Source organism: Dendrobates tinctorius, unplaced genomic scaffold, assembly GCF_039654945.1.
Source record: "Dendrobates tinctorius isolate UK_male_01 unplaced genomic scaffold, ASM3965494v1 ptg000063l, whole genome shotgun sequence".
NCBI lineage: Eukaryota > Metazoa > Chordata > Amphibia > Anura > Dendrobatidae > Dendrobates > Dendrobates tinctorius.
In genome coordinates, this window is record NW_027361731.1 from 26,107,599 (window position 1) to 26,123,998 (window position 16,400).

The window sequence follows — 16,400 nt, forward strand, 5'->3', positions numbered from 1 at the left end:
TGTGAATTCGCCATCTAACGAGGGGCCACAAGCATGTCCCGTGAAGGTGAACGGGCAAGCAGCAATGGCGCTTCTAGACTCCGGGAGCTTGGTGACCCTTGTGTGGGCCAGTTTTCCTCTCAACATACTCCCGGGTAAAAAGATTGGTGTTTGGTGCATACATGGCGATGCAAAGGATTACCCTATGGCTAGGGTGAATATTGAAACGGCGCATGGCACCGAGTCGCATGAAGTTGGCGTTCGAGACTTGTTGCATCCTATAGTTATTGGCCGGGATTTCTGTCTGTTTTGGGATTTGTGGGGGAAGGGTTCTGAGTGTGCTAGCAAGAGCAGGGAACCAATCCACCCCAATGAGGTATCGCCACCACCAGAGGCAGACGGGTTTCTTTTATGTGTCCTTGTTGGGGATGAAGAGGAAGGGTCCCCTGTCCCTGACATCCCGGAGTTAGGGGTGGCCGGGGAGAATTTTGGGACTGCTCAACATAGGGACCCCACGCTGAGGGAAGCCTTTAACAATGTCACCGTCATTAATGGGGTTGCACAAGAGCCGGGAGCAGACTCAAGGTTTCCCTATTTTATGTTGAGTGGGGAAGTGTTGTACCGGGTCACGAAAATAAGGGAGGAGGTGGTAGAGAAGTTAATAGTACCAGGCCCCTATAGACGGAAAGTTTTGGACATCGCCCATTCACACATCTTGGGGGGACACCTGGGGGTGGAAAAAACGCAGGAACGGATTGTACAGAGGTTCTATTGGCCTTGGTGTCACCGGGAAATAGCAAACTATTGCAGGTCCTGCCCGACATGTCAGTTAACTGCCCCCACATCTCATTTTCGGAACCCTCTTGTGCCACTGCCCATTATTGAGGTGCCATTTGAGCGAATTGACGTGGACTTGGTCGGTCCCTTAGTTAAATCAGCTCAGGGCCATCAGTATATATTAGTTATCCTGGACTATGCCACACGCTATCTTGAGGCCATTCCCCTGAGAAACTCCTCCACGAAGAGTATAGCCCGCGAGCTGGTCCATGTGTTTTCCCAGACGGGTTTGCCGAAGGAGATGCTGGCCGACCAGGGGACCCCTTTTATGAGCAAGGTGATGAGGGAATTGTGCAGAGTCTTGCAAATCTCCCAGTTGAGGACTTCAGTGTACCATCCACAGTCAGATGGCCTTGTTGAGAGGTTTAACAAGACACTGAAGAGCATGCTGAGAAAAGTCACAGAGAAAGATGGTAGAGACTGGGATTGTCTCTTACCGTATTTGCTGTTTTCAATCCGTGAAGTCCCCCAGGCCTCCATGGGGTTCTCGCCCTTCGAGCTTCTGTATGGCCGACATCCACGAGGTCTCCTAGATATAGCCAAGGAAACCTGGGAAGCCGAAGTCACGCCCCACAGAAGCGTCATTGAGCATGTGGCACTGATGCAGAAGAGGGATGCGAAGTTGTTGCCCATTGTTAAAGAACATCTCCGCCAGGCACAAGAGGCTCAGGCCAGGGTCTACAACCAGTCAGCCAGAGAGAGGCCGTTCAATCCGGGAGACCGAGTTCTCGTGCTAATCCCGATGGTGGAGAGTAAGTTCTTGGCCAAGTGGCAAGGGCCATATGAGGTGGTGGAGAAGCTGGGAGATGTAAACTACAAGATCCACAGACCCAGAAGACGGAAGCCATACCAGGTTTACCATGTCAACCTCATCAAGCTGTGGCAAGATAGAGAGCCAGCGGTAACTCCGTGCTTGCTAGGCAACCTAGAAGGGGAGGTTGGAGCGGTTACCATAGCGGAGACACTATCGAAGGCCCAGAAACAGCAGTGCCGGGAGTTACACCAGAAAAACAGGGACCTGTTTTCAGAGTTGCCGGGGTGCACGAAGGTGGTGGAGCACGAAGTTCTGACCAAGCCACATGTGCGGGTGAACGTGAAACTGTATCGTATTCCTGAGGCCCGGCGAGATGTAACCTCCAAGGAGGTGCAGCGTATGTTAAAGCTCGGGGTCATTGAGGAATCCAAGAGCGGCTGGTCGAGCCCGATTGTCCTGGTCCCAAAACCTGATGGTGAATGGAGGTTCTGCAACGATTACCGGAAGCTGAATGAGGTCTCCAAGTTCGACGCTTATCCCATGCCACGCGTTGATGAGCTCATCGAGAGACTTGGACCTGCCACATACATAACCACCTTGGATCTGACAAAGGGATACTGGCAGTTCCCTATGGCACAGGAAACCAAGGAGAAGATGGCATTTTCCATACCAGACGGGTGCTTCCAGTATGTCCGGATGCCGTTTGGCCTGCAGGGAGATCCGGCAACATTCCAGAGGGCTATGGATAGAATCCTTGCGCCTCAAACTATACGCTGCCGCGTACCTGGATGATATCATCATCTTTACCCCGAACTGGGAGACTCACCTGGAAAAGGTTCAAGCAGCGTTTGATGCGCTAAGAGTGTCGGGGTTTACAATTAACCCAAAGAAGTGTGCCTTGGGTAAAGAAGAAGCCAAGTACCTCAGATATGTAGTGGGGCGTGGCGAGATCAAACCTCAAATTAATAAAGTGGAGGCAATTCAAACATGGCCGAGGCCTCTGTCAAAGAAGCAAGTTAAAGCCTTCCTGGGGATTGTGGGATATTACAGGAGGTTCATCCCAAACTTCACCACAATGGCTGCACCTCTAACTGATCTGCTTAAGGGGACAAAGTCAGTGATGGTCAGCTGGTCCGAAGAAGCAGAGTCAGCCTTCCAAGAAATGAAGGGAGCTCTTTGTAAGCAACCCGTTTTGGTGGCCCCAGACTTTAAACGTGAATTTGTCCTCCAGACAGATGCCTCAGATGTCGGGATAGGAGCAGTCCTTTCCCAAGAGATACGTGGGGAGGAGCATCCTGTTCTCTACTTGAGTAGGAAGTTGACTTCTTGTGAGAGAAATTACTCAGTTGTAGAGAAGGAGTGTTTGGCCATAAAATGGGCAGTGGATACATTACCGTACTACCTGGTGGGACGGAAGTTTAGATTAACATCCGACCATGCCCCACTCAGGTGGATGAGGGAAACAAAGGGTAAGAATGCTACGGTCACCCGCTGGTTCTTAGCCCTACAAGACTTCAGCTTCCATGTAGAGCATAGGGCCGTTAAGCTACATGGGAATGCCGATGCCCTCTCCAGAATCCCTTGCCTGGTAGGTGAAAGTGCCAAGCCCCATGGCTTTAGGCAGAGGGGGGAGGTATGTGGCAGGGCTAAGGGTCGTGTAATCGATGGGAGATATGTGTCTCATAAATGGCTTGTCTCCATAATGTAAGGCATTACAAATATAGCTGTATTATTATTATTTTGAAGGACCTGTGGTGAGGTCACAGTCATGTGACCAGTCAGCTGCTGGGTTCGTGGGTATGGCTACACCCTTATAATGTGGCCTGCTCATGAACAAGAGAGCTGTATGTGAGGGGGGTATACACCTCCTGTGTGTGCTGAGGCTCGCGGACTGAGCCTGAAGGAAAGGACATTTTGATGTTATTTTGTCGCCTGAACTGAAGGCTGTTTATTTTGGTGACATGCTGTTTGGTTTGTGACGTAATAGACCACATGAACGTCAAGGGAACCTGCCTCCTGACTGTCTCCCGTCGCACCTAAGCGAGTAGAATCCCTACACTACAATAATACTGCTCCTATGTACAAGAATATAACTACTATAATACTGCCCCTATGTACAAGAATATAACTACTATAATACTGCCCCTATGTACAAGAATATAACTACTATAATACTGCTCCCTATGTACAAGAATATAACTACTATAATACTGCCCCTATGTACAAGAATATAACTACTATAATACTGCTCCCTATGTACAAGAATATAACTACTATAATACTGCCCCCTATGTACAAGAATATAACTACTATAATACTGCTCCTATGTACAAGAATATAACTACTATAATACTGCTCCTATGTACAAGAATATAACTACTATAATACTGCCCCCTATGTACAAGAATATAACTACTATAATACTGCTCCTATGTACAAGAATATAACTACTATAATACTGCTCCTATGTACAAGAATATAACTACTATAATACTGCCTCCTATGTACAAGAATATAACTTCTATAATACTGCCCCCTATGTACAAGAATATAACTACTATAATACTGCCCCCTATATACAAGAATATAACTACTATAATACTCCTATGTACAAGAATATAAATTCTATAATACTGCTCCTATGTACAAGAATATAACTACTACAATACTGCCCCTATGTACAAGAATATACCTTCGTATAATACTGCCCCCTATGTACAAGAATATAACTACTATAATACTGCCCCTATGTACAAGAATATAACTATAATACTGCCCCTATGTACAAGAATATAACTACTACAATACTGCCCCTATGTACAAGAATATACAGTACCTTCGTATAATACTGTCCCCTATGTACAAGAATATAACTACTACAATACTCTATGTACAAGAATATACCTTCGTATAATACTGCCCCCTATGTACAAGAATATAACTACTATAATACTGCTCCTATGTGCAAGAATATAACTATAATACTGCCCCTATGTATAAGAATATAACGACTATAATACTGCCCCCTATGTACAAGAATATAACTACTATAATACTGTCCCCTATGTACAAGAATATAACTACTATAATACTGCCCCTATGTACAAGAATATAACTACTATAATACTGCTCCTATGTACAAGAATATAACTACTATAATACTGCCCCCTATATACAAGAATATAACTACTATAATACTGCCCCTATGTACAAGAATATAACTACTATAATACTGCTCCTATATACAAGAATATAACTACTATAATACTGCTCCTATATACAAGAATATAACTACTATAATACTGCTCCCATGTACAAGAATATAACTACTATAATACTGCCCCTATGTACAAGAATATAACTACAATAATACTGCTCCTATGTACAAGAATATAACTACTATAATACTGCCCCCTATGTACAAGAATATAACTACTATAATACTGCCCCTATGTACAAGAATATAACTACTATAATACTGCCCCTATGTACAAGAATATAACTACTATAATACTGCTCCTATATACAAGAATATAACTACTATAATACTGCTCCTATGTACAAGAATATAACTACTATAATACTGCTCCCATGTACAAGAATATAACTACTATAATACTGCCCCTATGTACAAGAATATAACTACTATAATACTTCCCCTATGTACAAGAATATAACTACTATAATACTGCCCCTATGTACAAGAATATAACTACTATAATACTGCCCCTATGTACAAGAATATAACTACCATAATACGGCAATGATTACTGAACAGACCTTAGTGGCCCCTTCCTCCATCATGGTATATACACAGGACGTGCGGTATACAGGCGGCAGCTGCTGTAGTCACAAATGATGCGGTGGGTTTGGCACAGTATGTTGGGTTTTCTTCCTGTCTTGTGCCCTTTGATGTAAGTTGGAAACATATGGCGGTGGCACCAGCATAGCCGGTGTGTTCAGGACCCTGGGGGTCTCTGATGGGCCTGGGTCGCCCGCCCTGCAGAGCAGGAATCTGCCCTCAGCTGTTGAGTAAGCAGTGAAGCTGATGTAGAAATGTGGACGAGCTGCTCACAGCTGAAGGTTTGTGTTGTAACAGCCGCCCGGGTCCTTACACAATGTAACGGCAGGAAACCAGCAGAGAAATCTTGCTTACTACCCTGCAGAGCTTACAATCTAATCTACAACCTATATTCATGAGGCACAGAGTGACCCGAGTATACACATGAGGCGCAGAGGGACCCGAGTATACACATGAGGCGCAGAGGGACCCGAGTATACACATGAGGCGCAGAGTGACCCGAGTATATACATGAGGCGCAGTGACCCGAGTATATACATGAGGCACAGAGTGACCCGAGTATACACATGAGGCGCAGAGTGACCCGAGTATATACATGAGGCGCAGTGACCCGAGTATATACATGAGGCACAGAGTGAACCGACTATACACATGAGGCACAGAGTGACCCGAGTATATACATGAGGCGCAGAGGGACCCGAGTATACACATGAGGCGCAGAGTGACCCGAGTATATACATGAGGCACAGAATGACCCGAGTATACACATGAGGCGCAGAGTGACCCGAGTATACACATGAGGTGCAGAGTGACCCGAGTATACACATGGGGTGCAGAGTGACCCGAGTATACACATGAGGCGCAGAGTGACCCGAGTATACACATGAGGCGCAGAGTGACCCGACTATGTACAAGGCACAGAGTGACCCAAGTATATACATGAGGCACAGAGTGACCCGACTATATACATGAGGCATAGAGTATATACATGAGGTGCAGAGTGACCCGAGTATACACATGGGGTGCAGAGTGACCCGAGTATACACATGAGGCGCAGTGACCCGAGTATACACATGAGGCACAGAGTGACCCGAGTATATACATGAGGCGCAGAGTGACCCGACTATATACGAGGCACAGAGTGACCCGAGTATATACATGAGGCACAGAGTGACCCGAGTATTCACATGAGGCGCAGAGTGACCCGAGTATATACATGAGGCACAGAGTGACCCGAGTATATACATGAGGCACAGAGTGACCCGAGTATATACATGAGGCACAGAGTGACCCGAGTATATACATGAGGCACAGAGTGACCCGAGTATATACATGAGGTACAGAGTGACCCGAGAATATACATGAGGTACAGAGTGACCCGAGTATATACATGAGGTACAGAGTGACCCGAGTATATACATGAGGCACAGGCTTACCTGAGTGTATACACGAGGTACAGAGTGACCCGAGTATATACATGAGGCACAGAGTGACCCAAGTATATACATGAGGCACAGAGTGACCCGAGTATATACATGAGGTACAGAGTGACCCGAGTATATACATGAGGCACAGGCTTACCTGAGTGTATACACGAGGTACAGAGTGACCCGAGTATATACATGAGGCACAGAGTGACCCAAGTATATACATGAGGCACAGAGTGACCCGAGTATATACATGAGGCACAGAGTGACCCGAGTATATACATGAGGCACAGAGTGACCCGAGTATATAATTGAGGCACAGAGTGACCCGAGTATATACATGAGGCACAGAGTGACCCGAGTATATACATGAGGCACAGGCTTACCTGAGTGTATACATGAGGCACAGAGTGACCCGAGTATATACATGAGGCACAGACTTACCTGAATGTATACATGAGGCACAGGGTGACCCGAGTATACACATGAGGTACAGAGTGACCCGAGTATATACACGAGGCACAGAGTGACCCAAGTATATACATGAGGCACAGGCTTACCTGAGTGTATACATGAGGTACAGAGTGACCCGAGTATATACATGAGGCAGAGTCACCCGAGTATATACATGAGGCACAGAGTATATACATGAGGCACAGGCTTACCTGAGTATATACATGAGGCACAGGCTTACCTGAGTGTATGCATGAGGCACAGAGTGACCCGAGTATATACATGAGGCACAGAGTATATACATGAGGCACAGGCTTTCCTGAGTGTATGCATGAGGCACAGAGTGACCCGAGTATATATATGAGTCACAGAGTATATACATGAGGCAGAGTGACCCGAGTATATACATGAGGCACAGAGTACATACATGAGGCACAAGCTTACCTGAGTATATACATGAGGCACAGAGTGACCCGAGTATACACATGAGGTACAGAGTGACCCGAGTATACACACGAGGCACAGAGTGACCCGAGTATATACATGAGGCACAGGCTTACCTGAGTGTATACATGAGGCACAGAGTGACCCGAGTATACACATGAGGTACAGAGTGACCCGAGTATATACACGAGGCACAGAGTGACCCGAGTATATACACGAGGCACAGAGTGACCCGAGTATATACACGAGGCACAGAGTGACCCGAGTATATACACGAGGCACAGAGTGACCCGAGTATATACATGAGGCACAGGCTTACCTGAGTGTATACATGAGGTACAGAGTGACCCGAGTGTATACATGAGGCAGAGTCACCCGAGTATATACATGAGGCACAGAGTATATACATGAGGCACAGGCTTACCTGAGTGTATGCATGAGGCACAGAGTGACCCGAGTATACACATGAGGTACAGAGTGACCCGAGTATATACACGAGGCACAGAGTGACCCGAGTATATACATGAGGCACAGACTTACCTGAGTGTATACATGAGGCACAGAGTGACCCGAGTATACACATGAGGTACAGAGTGACCCGAGTATATACACGAGGCACAGAGTGACCCGAGTATATACACGAGGCACAGAGTGACCCGAGTATATACATGAGGCACATGCTTACCTGAGTGTATACATGAGGTACAGAGTGACCCGAGTGTATACATGAGGCAGAGTCACCCGAGTATATACATGAGGCACAGGCTTACCTGAGTGTATGCATGAGGCACAGACTGACCCGAGTATATACATGAGGCACAGAGTATATACATGAGGCAGAGTGACCCGAGTATATACATGAGGTACAGAGTATATACATGAGGCACAGGCTTACCTGAGTATATACATGAGGCACAGGCTTACCTGAGTGTATACATGAGGCACAGAGTGACCCGAGTATATACATGAGGCACAGAGTATATACATGAGGCAGAGTGACCCGAGTATATACATGAGGCACAGAGTATATACATGAGGCACCGGCTTACCTGAGTATATGCATGAGGCACAGAGTGACTTGAGGGGGGATATGTTTCTGTTTTGCTATTTTATGAGACCCCCGAGTGACCCCAGAACATTTCGTCTTCAGCCGCTCAGGTTTCATGTTTTCCACATAAGAAACATTTTGCAATCAGGGAAACTATAAAACGCGTCGGTTTTATGGGTGGGATGGGGGGGACAGCGGGCGATGATTTTGTCATTTTTAAAGGGGGTCTCCAGAACCCTAAACGCTGTGGCCCATTGCACTGATCTAGTAATGTGGACCCTGGATATGGCCCTCAGGGGCTTCCACTATGAGGATCACCTCAGTTTTCAGCATGAATCTTCCTCCTAATCCATAGGTCATGCCTGGGCTCTCCTGCCAGTCTGCACCATGGCGCACAGAGTAGACCTGAGCAGTGCATCTTGTGCTGCGATCCTCTACCTCAGATTGATTGGGCATGTCTGGTCCACACTGATGGAATAGGACCGATCAGCCCTGGAGGATTGACTCGTCATGTCTTCTCCATGTATCAGAGGAGACATTACTAATCCATCGCCGACTTTCAAGCTTCTTTCTCCTGGAGGGGAGATCATTTGCAGGGCTCAGCTGGATATCTCATGGTGTGTCCGGGGTTACAGAGGTTAACAGCAGTCACTCCTGAATTTTTCAGTTTTGTATCGAGTTGCCCTTTAAATGTTGAGATTTAAAGGGGAAGTCCACTTTTGAAAAACAACATTGATTATTATTGTCACCAGTTTGGCTGCATCTGGAGAGAACACCCCTAATGGGTGACAAGAGTCCAGAAAAAGCAAATCTTTAAAGGGCCAGCATCCAAAATGAGAAATTCCTAGATGATAGCGTTGCAGTGAGGCGTTTCCGCCACTAGGGGGCAGTGTTGCTCTGGGAGATTTCTTCTCCTGGGTCATGGTTAATGTTGCAGGCAGCAGTCAGTGACAGCAGACAGCTCCCCTTATCCCACCGTCACCTTCATGGTTGTCACCGACCCCCAGGACCCGATAAGGGACCTCTCCAACGTTTAGAACATTCCAGGACTAAAATAAAAAGATAAAGGTCCAGGGCCCGAGACGTTTGGCCATTTTTTTACATCATATTTTATGCAAATTAATTGGATTAATTAGCAATCTGGGATCAGTTGGTTATTGGTGCCACATGGAGGGACGCGATTAGATAGACACTGCGCTCCCACCGTCCTCAGGTTGTGTGTGGTACTGCACCTCAGCCGCATATGGGGCTGCAATACCAGACAGCCTGAGGACTGGTGTGGCGCCCTTTCTGGAAGAGGTAGATTAAGGGTTAATTACAAAAGGTCGATTATTGTTTGACCTCTGACATCCGGGAGGGTCAGTACACACAGAGGCAACCAATCAGGACACAGTGATGAGGATGCGGTGTAGCAGAGCCAAATTTGTCAATTTGGCGTTACATGGGACTGCGGAACAGTTCGATGAAAAGTTCAGCTCTGCTACATCTCTAGCAGAGTGACTGGAAACTGGAATGAAGGATACCAATGTAGCAGTGCTGAGTTGGTGATAGGTTTACCCTGGAATCACAGCTCTGCTACATCCCACAAACTCGCTCCTGCTACACAGTGTATCTAAGTATGGGTGTATCTAAGCCTATCGGTGAGAACAGCTACAGATGATCAGATCAGATGTAGCAGAGCGGAGTAGGCTCCAGGATGTCTTAGGTTTACTTTGGTGATGTCACCAAACAACACGTTCAGCCCTGCTACATCTGACAAACTCGGTACTACTACATCACAGATACTATATAGATATGGAATGTATCTAAGCGCATGTGGTATATCAGTGTATCTAAGCACATTGCCGATAATAACCGCAGAGGATCGACCACTCCGCACCTGCAGCAGAGCTGAGTTTGTCACATACACTAAGACTGAAATTGACAGCTACAGCAGAGCTGAGGTTGTCAGATACACCAAAATAAAGGTTGTCAGACACAGCAGAGCTGAGGTTGTCAGATACACCAGGATAAAGGTTGTTAGACACAGCAGAGCTGAGGTTGTCAGATACACCAGGATAAAGGTTGTCAGACACAGCAGAGCTGAGGTTGTCAGATACACCAGGATAAAGGTTGTCAGACACAGCAGAGCTGAGGTTGTCAGATACACCAGGATAAAGGTTGTTAGACACAGCAGAGCTGAGGTTGTCAGATACACCAGGATAAAGGTTGTCAGACACAGCAGTGCTGAGGTTGTCAGATACACCAGGATAAAGGTTGTCAGATACACCAGGATAAAGGTTGTTAGACACAGCAGAGCTGAGGTTGTCAGATACACCAAAATAAAGGTTGTCAGACACAGCAGAGCTGAGGTTGTCAGATACACCAGGATAAAGGTTGTTAGACACAGCAGAGCTGAGGTTGTCAGATACACCAGGATAAAGGTTGTCAGATACACCAGGATAAAGGTTGTTAGACACAGCAGAGCTGAGGTTGTCAGATACACCAAAATAAAGGTTGTCAGACACAGCAGAGCTGAGGTTGTCAGATACACCAGGATAAAGGTTGTTAGACACAGCAGAGCTGAGGTTGTCAGATACACCAGGATAAAGGTTGTTAGACACAGCAGAGCTGAGGTTGTCAGATACACCAGGATAAAGGTTGTTAGACACAGCAGAGCTGAGGTTGTCAGATACACCAAAATAAAGGTTGTCAGACACAGCAGAGCTGAGGTTGTCAGATACACCAGGATAAAGGTTGTTAGACACAGCAGAGCTGAGGTTGTCAGATACACCAAAATAAAGGTTGTCAGACACAGCAGAGCTGAGGTTGTCAGATACACCAGGATAAAGGTTGTTAGACACAGCAGAGCTGAGGTTGTCAGATACACCAGGATAAAGGTTGTCAGACACAGCAGAGCTGAGGTTGTCAGCCGAGGCATAAATGAATTTGCAAGATGCTTCCCCGCTGATTTTGCCATCTGCTTGCATGGACGGTCAGCTGTAGTAGAGAGGAGTTTGTCATTTGGAGAATAGCTTGGGTGTGTTAGAATGTGCCAGATGTAGTGGTGCTGAGTTTGTCAGCCTTGTAACAGCTCTGCTTATAAGCTCTAGTAGAGCAGAGTTTGTCAGGTGGAACAATATTTAACTTGCAAGTTGTGGCAGAGACAAATGAGTCAGTTGCAGCAGAGTTGAACATGTCATGTCCGATGCACCAGTGCAGACTTTACAAGCTGTAGCAGAGCTGAGTTGGTCAGAGATGATCAGATAGAGAAATGTATTTCAGTTGTAGAATAAGTGAATTTGTCAGATGCAGCAGAGACGTATTCATCTGCTTTAGTGGAGAGGAGCTTGTCAGCTTGGAAAACCTGTCAGCTCTAGCAAGGATAACGTGGTCACAGCTACTGAGATTAAATTTGACAGCTGCAGCAGAGCTGAATTTGTCAGCTGTACTAGGGCTGAGAGTTTTGGTTACATACAGGACTCCCGGGTATGTCAGAGACTGAAGCTGAAGTTGTAAGATGCAGCAGAGTTGAGTTAGTCATAAATGTCAAAGATGAGTTTTTGTCAAAGTGCAACTGTGATTGTCAAGAAGTCAAAGCTGGTGACAGATGTAGTAGAGCTGTGTTTTCTGGGGATTGTGTCGGATGCAGCAGAGCTGACTATGTCAGGAGTAGCAGGGCTAACTATGTTAGGTGTAGCAGAGCTGACTATGTTAGGTGTTTCAGAGCTGACTGTCAGGAGTACCAGGGTTGCCTGTATCAGGTGTAACAGGGCTGACTATGTCAGGTGTAGTAGGGCTGACTATGTCAGGTGTAGCAGGGCTGACTATGTCAGGTGTAGCAGGGCTGACTATGTCAGGTGTAGCAGGGCTATGGCAGGTGTAGCAGGGCTCAGGGCTATGGCAGGTGTAGCAGCGCTGACTATGTCAGGTGTAGCAGGGCTGACTGTGTCAGGTGTAGCAGGGCTGACTGTGTCAGGTGTAGCAGGGCTGACTGTCAGTGTAGTATAGCTGTGTCAGATGTAGCAGAGCTGACTGTGTCAGGTGTAGCAGGGATGACTGTGTCAGGTGTAGCAGGGATGACTGTGTCAGGTGTAGCAGGGATGACTGTGTCAGGTGTAGCAGGGATGACTGTCAGTGTAGTATAGCTGTGTCAGATGTAGCAGAGCTGACTGTGTCAGGTGTAGCAGGGATGACTGTGTCAGGTGTAGCAGGGATGACTGTGTCAGGTGTAGCAGGGATGACTGTGTCAGGTGTGGCAGGGATGACTGTCAGTGTAGTAGAGATGTGTCAGGTGTAGCAGAGCTGACTATTTCAGGTGTAGCAGGGCTGACTGTGTCAGGCGTAGCAGGGCTGACTGTCAGTGTAGTAGAGCTGTGTCAGGTGTAGCAGGGATGACTGTGTCAGGTGTAGCAGGGATGACTGTGTCAGGTGTAGCAGGGATGACTGTGTCAGGTGTAGCAGGGATGACTGTGTCAGGTGCAGCAGGGATGACTGTGTCAGGTGCAGCAGGGATGACTGTGTCAGGTGCAGCAGGGATGACTGTGTCAGGTGCAGCAGGGATGACTATGTCAGGCGTAGCAGGGCTGACTGTGTCAGGCGTAGCAGGGCTGACTCAAGTGTAGCAGGGATGACTGTGTCAGGTGTAGCAGGGATGACTGTGTCAGGTGTAGCAGGGATGACTGTGTCAGGTGTAGCAGGGATGACTGTGTCAGGGGTAGCAGGGATGACTGTGTCAGGCGTAGCAGGGCTGACTGTGTCAGGCGTAGCAGGGCTGACTCTCAAGTGTAGCAGGGCTGACTGTGTCAGGTGTAGCAGGGCTGACTGTGTCAGGTGTAGCAGGGCTGACTATTTCAGGCGTAGCAGGGCTGACTATTTCAGGCGTAGCAGGGCTGACTGTGTCAGGCGTAGCAGGGCTGACTGTGTCAGGCGTAGCAGAGCTGACTCTCAAGTGTAGCAGGGCCGACTGTGTCAGGTGTAGCAGGGCTGACTGTGTCAGGTGTAGCAGGGCTGACTCTGTCAGGCGTAGCAGGGCTGACTCTGTCAGGCGTAGCAGGGCTGACTCTGTCAAGTGTAGCAGGGCTGACTGTGTCAGGTGTAGCAGGGCTGACTGTGTCAGGTGTAGCAGGGCTGACTGTGTCTGGTGTAGCAGGGCTGACTGTGTCTGGTGTAGCAGGGCTGACTATGTCTGGTGTAGCAGGGCTGATTATGTCAGATGCAGCAGAGCTGACTTTGTCAAATGTAGTAGTGCTGACTTTGTCAAATGTAGCAGAGCTGTTATATTTTGTCAGATGTAGCAGGGTTGAGTTTGCCAGACGTAGCAGTACGGAGTTTGTCAAGGGTAGCAGAGCTATGTCAGATGTAGCATGGCTGAGTTTGTCAGATGTAGCAGTGTTGACTATTTCAGATGTAAAAAAGAGTATACTATGCCAGATGTAGCAGGGCTGAGTTTGTCAAATGTAGTAGAGATGACCATGTCAGAGATGGTAGGGCTTAGTTTGTCCGATGTAGCAGGGACGACTATTTCAGATTTAGCAGGGCTGACTATGTCAGATGTAGCAGACCTGAGTTTGTCAGGTATACCAAGGCTGGCAGGTGTAGCAGAGCTGTCTATGACATGTCTAGCAGGGCTGAATTTGTCAGATGTAGCACACCTAACTTTGTAATATGCGATAATTTGGAGTTTCCCAGTAGATCTCTCTCACTCTTACATAGGACTGCAGATAGATAATCTCCACAGACCCCCACATCACGGAGAGAGGGACCTGCTCGGTTCGACTACATCCCGGAGTGAGTGACCTGCTCGGTTCTGCTACATCCCGGAGTAAGCGCCCTGCTTGGCTCTGCTACATCCCGGATTGAGGTTCCTGCTTGGCTCTGCTACATCCCAGAGTGAGTGACCTGCCTGGTTCGGCTACATCCTGGAGTGAGTGATCTGATCGGCTCTGCTACATCCCGGAGAGAGTGACTCGCTCGGTTCTGCTACATCCCGGAGAGAGTGACCCGCTCGGTTCTGCTACATCCCGGAGAGAGTGACTCGCTCGGTTCTGCTACATCCCGGAGAGAGTGACCAGCTCGGTTCTGCTACATCCCGGAGTGAGTGACCCGCTCGGTTCTGCTACATCCCGGAGAGAGTGACCCGCTCGGTTCTGCTACATCCCGGAGTGAGTGACCCGCTCGGTTCTGCTACATCCGGGAGAGAGTGACCCGCTCGGTTCTGCTACATCCCGGAGTGAGTGACCCGCTCGGTTCTGCTACATCCCGGAGCGAGTGACCCGCTCTGTTCTGCTACATCCCGGAGCGAGTGACCCGCTCGGTTCTGCTACATCCCGGAGCGAGTGACCCGCTCGGTTCTGCTACATCCTGGAGCGAGTGACCTGCTCGGTTCTGCTACATCCCGGAGTGAGTGACCCGCTCGGCTCTGCTACATCCCGGAGCGAGTGACCCGCTCGGTTCTGCTACATCCCGGAGTGAGTGACCCGCTCGTTTCTGCTACATCCCGGAGCGAGTGACCTGCTCGGTTCTGCTACATCCCGGAGCGAGTGACACGCTCGGCTCTGCTACATCCCGGAGCGAGTGACCCGCTCGGTTCTGCTACATCCTGGAGCGAGTGACCCGCTCGGTTCTGCTACATCCCGGAGTGAGTGACCCGCTTGGCTCTGCTACATCCCGTCTCTGCTCCGGACTCCTCACCTGATCTGAATTTGCTCCGGATCAGCAGGGACTGCTCACATCCCAGCAGAGTCATGGTGAGGATGATGAGGAGGATGATCCGCTTATTACAAGTCCCGAGTCACACACGAGTCCGGCAGCAGCAGCAGAGACGCCCCCGGCGCAGCATCCAGTCCCGGAGCCGGCGGCGCTGCTAACGCTGCGGAGCGCCCAGGAATTGGTCCCATCCAGCACTGACACAAGAGCAAATGCGGCTCCGGGGCTCCGAGGCTTTAATGAAGCCGCGTCCTCCTCCTCCTCCTCTGTGATCCCCTGCTGATGTCATCACTGGGGAGCTGTCATCCCCAGCAGCGGCAGCCCCTCTATGCAGCAGGCAGCCCCTCTATACAGCAGGCAGCCCCTCTATACAGCAGGCAGCCCCTCTATACAGCAGGAAGACCCTCTATACAGCAGGAAGCCCCTCTATACAGCAGGTAGACCCTCTATATACAGCAGGAAGACCCTCTATACAGCAGGAAGACCCTCTATACAGCAGGTAGACCCTCTATATACAGCAGGCAGACCCTCTATATACAGCAGGCAGCCCCTCTATACAGCAGGTAGCCCCTGTATACAGCAGGAAGCCCCTCTATACAGCAGGCAGCCCCTCTATACAGCAGGAAGACCCTCTATACAGCAGGTAGCCCCTGTATACAGCAGGAAGACCCTCTATACAGCAGGCAGCCCCTCTATATACAGCAGGCAGCCCCTCTATATACAGCAGGCAGCCCCTCTATATACAGCAGACAGCCCCTCTATACAGCAGGCAGCCCCTCTATACAGCAGGCAGACCCTCTATACAGCAGGCAGCCCCTCTATACAGCAGGCAGACCCTCTATACAGCAGGCAGCCCCTCTATACAGCAGGAAGACCCTCTATACAGCAGGTAGCCCCTGTATACAGCAGGAAGACCCTCTATACAGCAGGCAGCCCCTCTATATACAGCAGGCAGCCCCTCTATATACA

At 48.6% G+C, this 16,400-nt stretch overlaps 1 protein-coding gene across 4 annotated transcripts in view; it reads right to left on the reverse strand.

The window, feature by feature from the left end:
• Positions 1 to 15,751, reverse strand: part of MYOCD (myocardin) — a 41,852-nt gene extending 26,101 nt beyond the window's left edge. Inside the window, exon 1 of one of the 4 annotated variants that reach the window (XM_073579735.1) lies at positions 15,417 to 15,751. In XM_073579735.1, coding sequence (XP_073435836.1) covers positions 15,417 to 15,471 — 55 coding nt within the window. In that variant the 5' untranslated portion in view covers positions 15,472 to 15,751. Of the gene's footprint in view, positions 1 to 5,350; positions 5,692 to 8,745; positions 8,941 to 9,062; positions 9,798 to 15,416 lie in introns of those variants that run through there. The other 3 variants (XM_073579737.1, XM_073579739.1, XM_073579738.1) reach the window with 3 other exon arrangements.
• Positions 15,752 to 16,400: the final 649 nt, after the last annotated feature.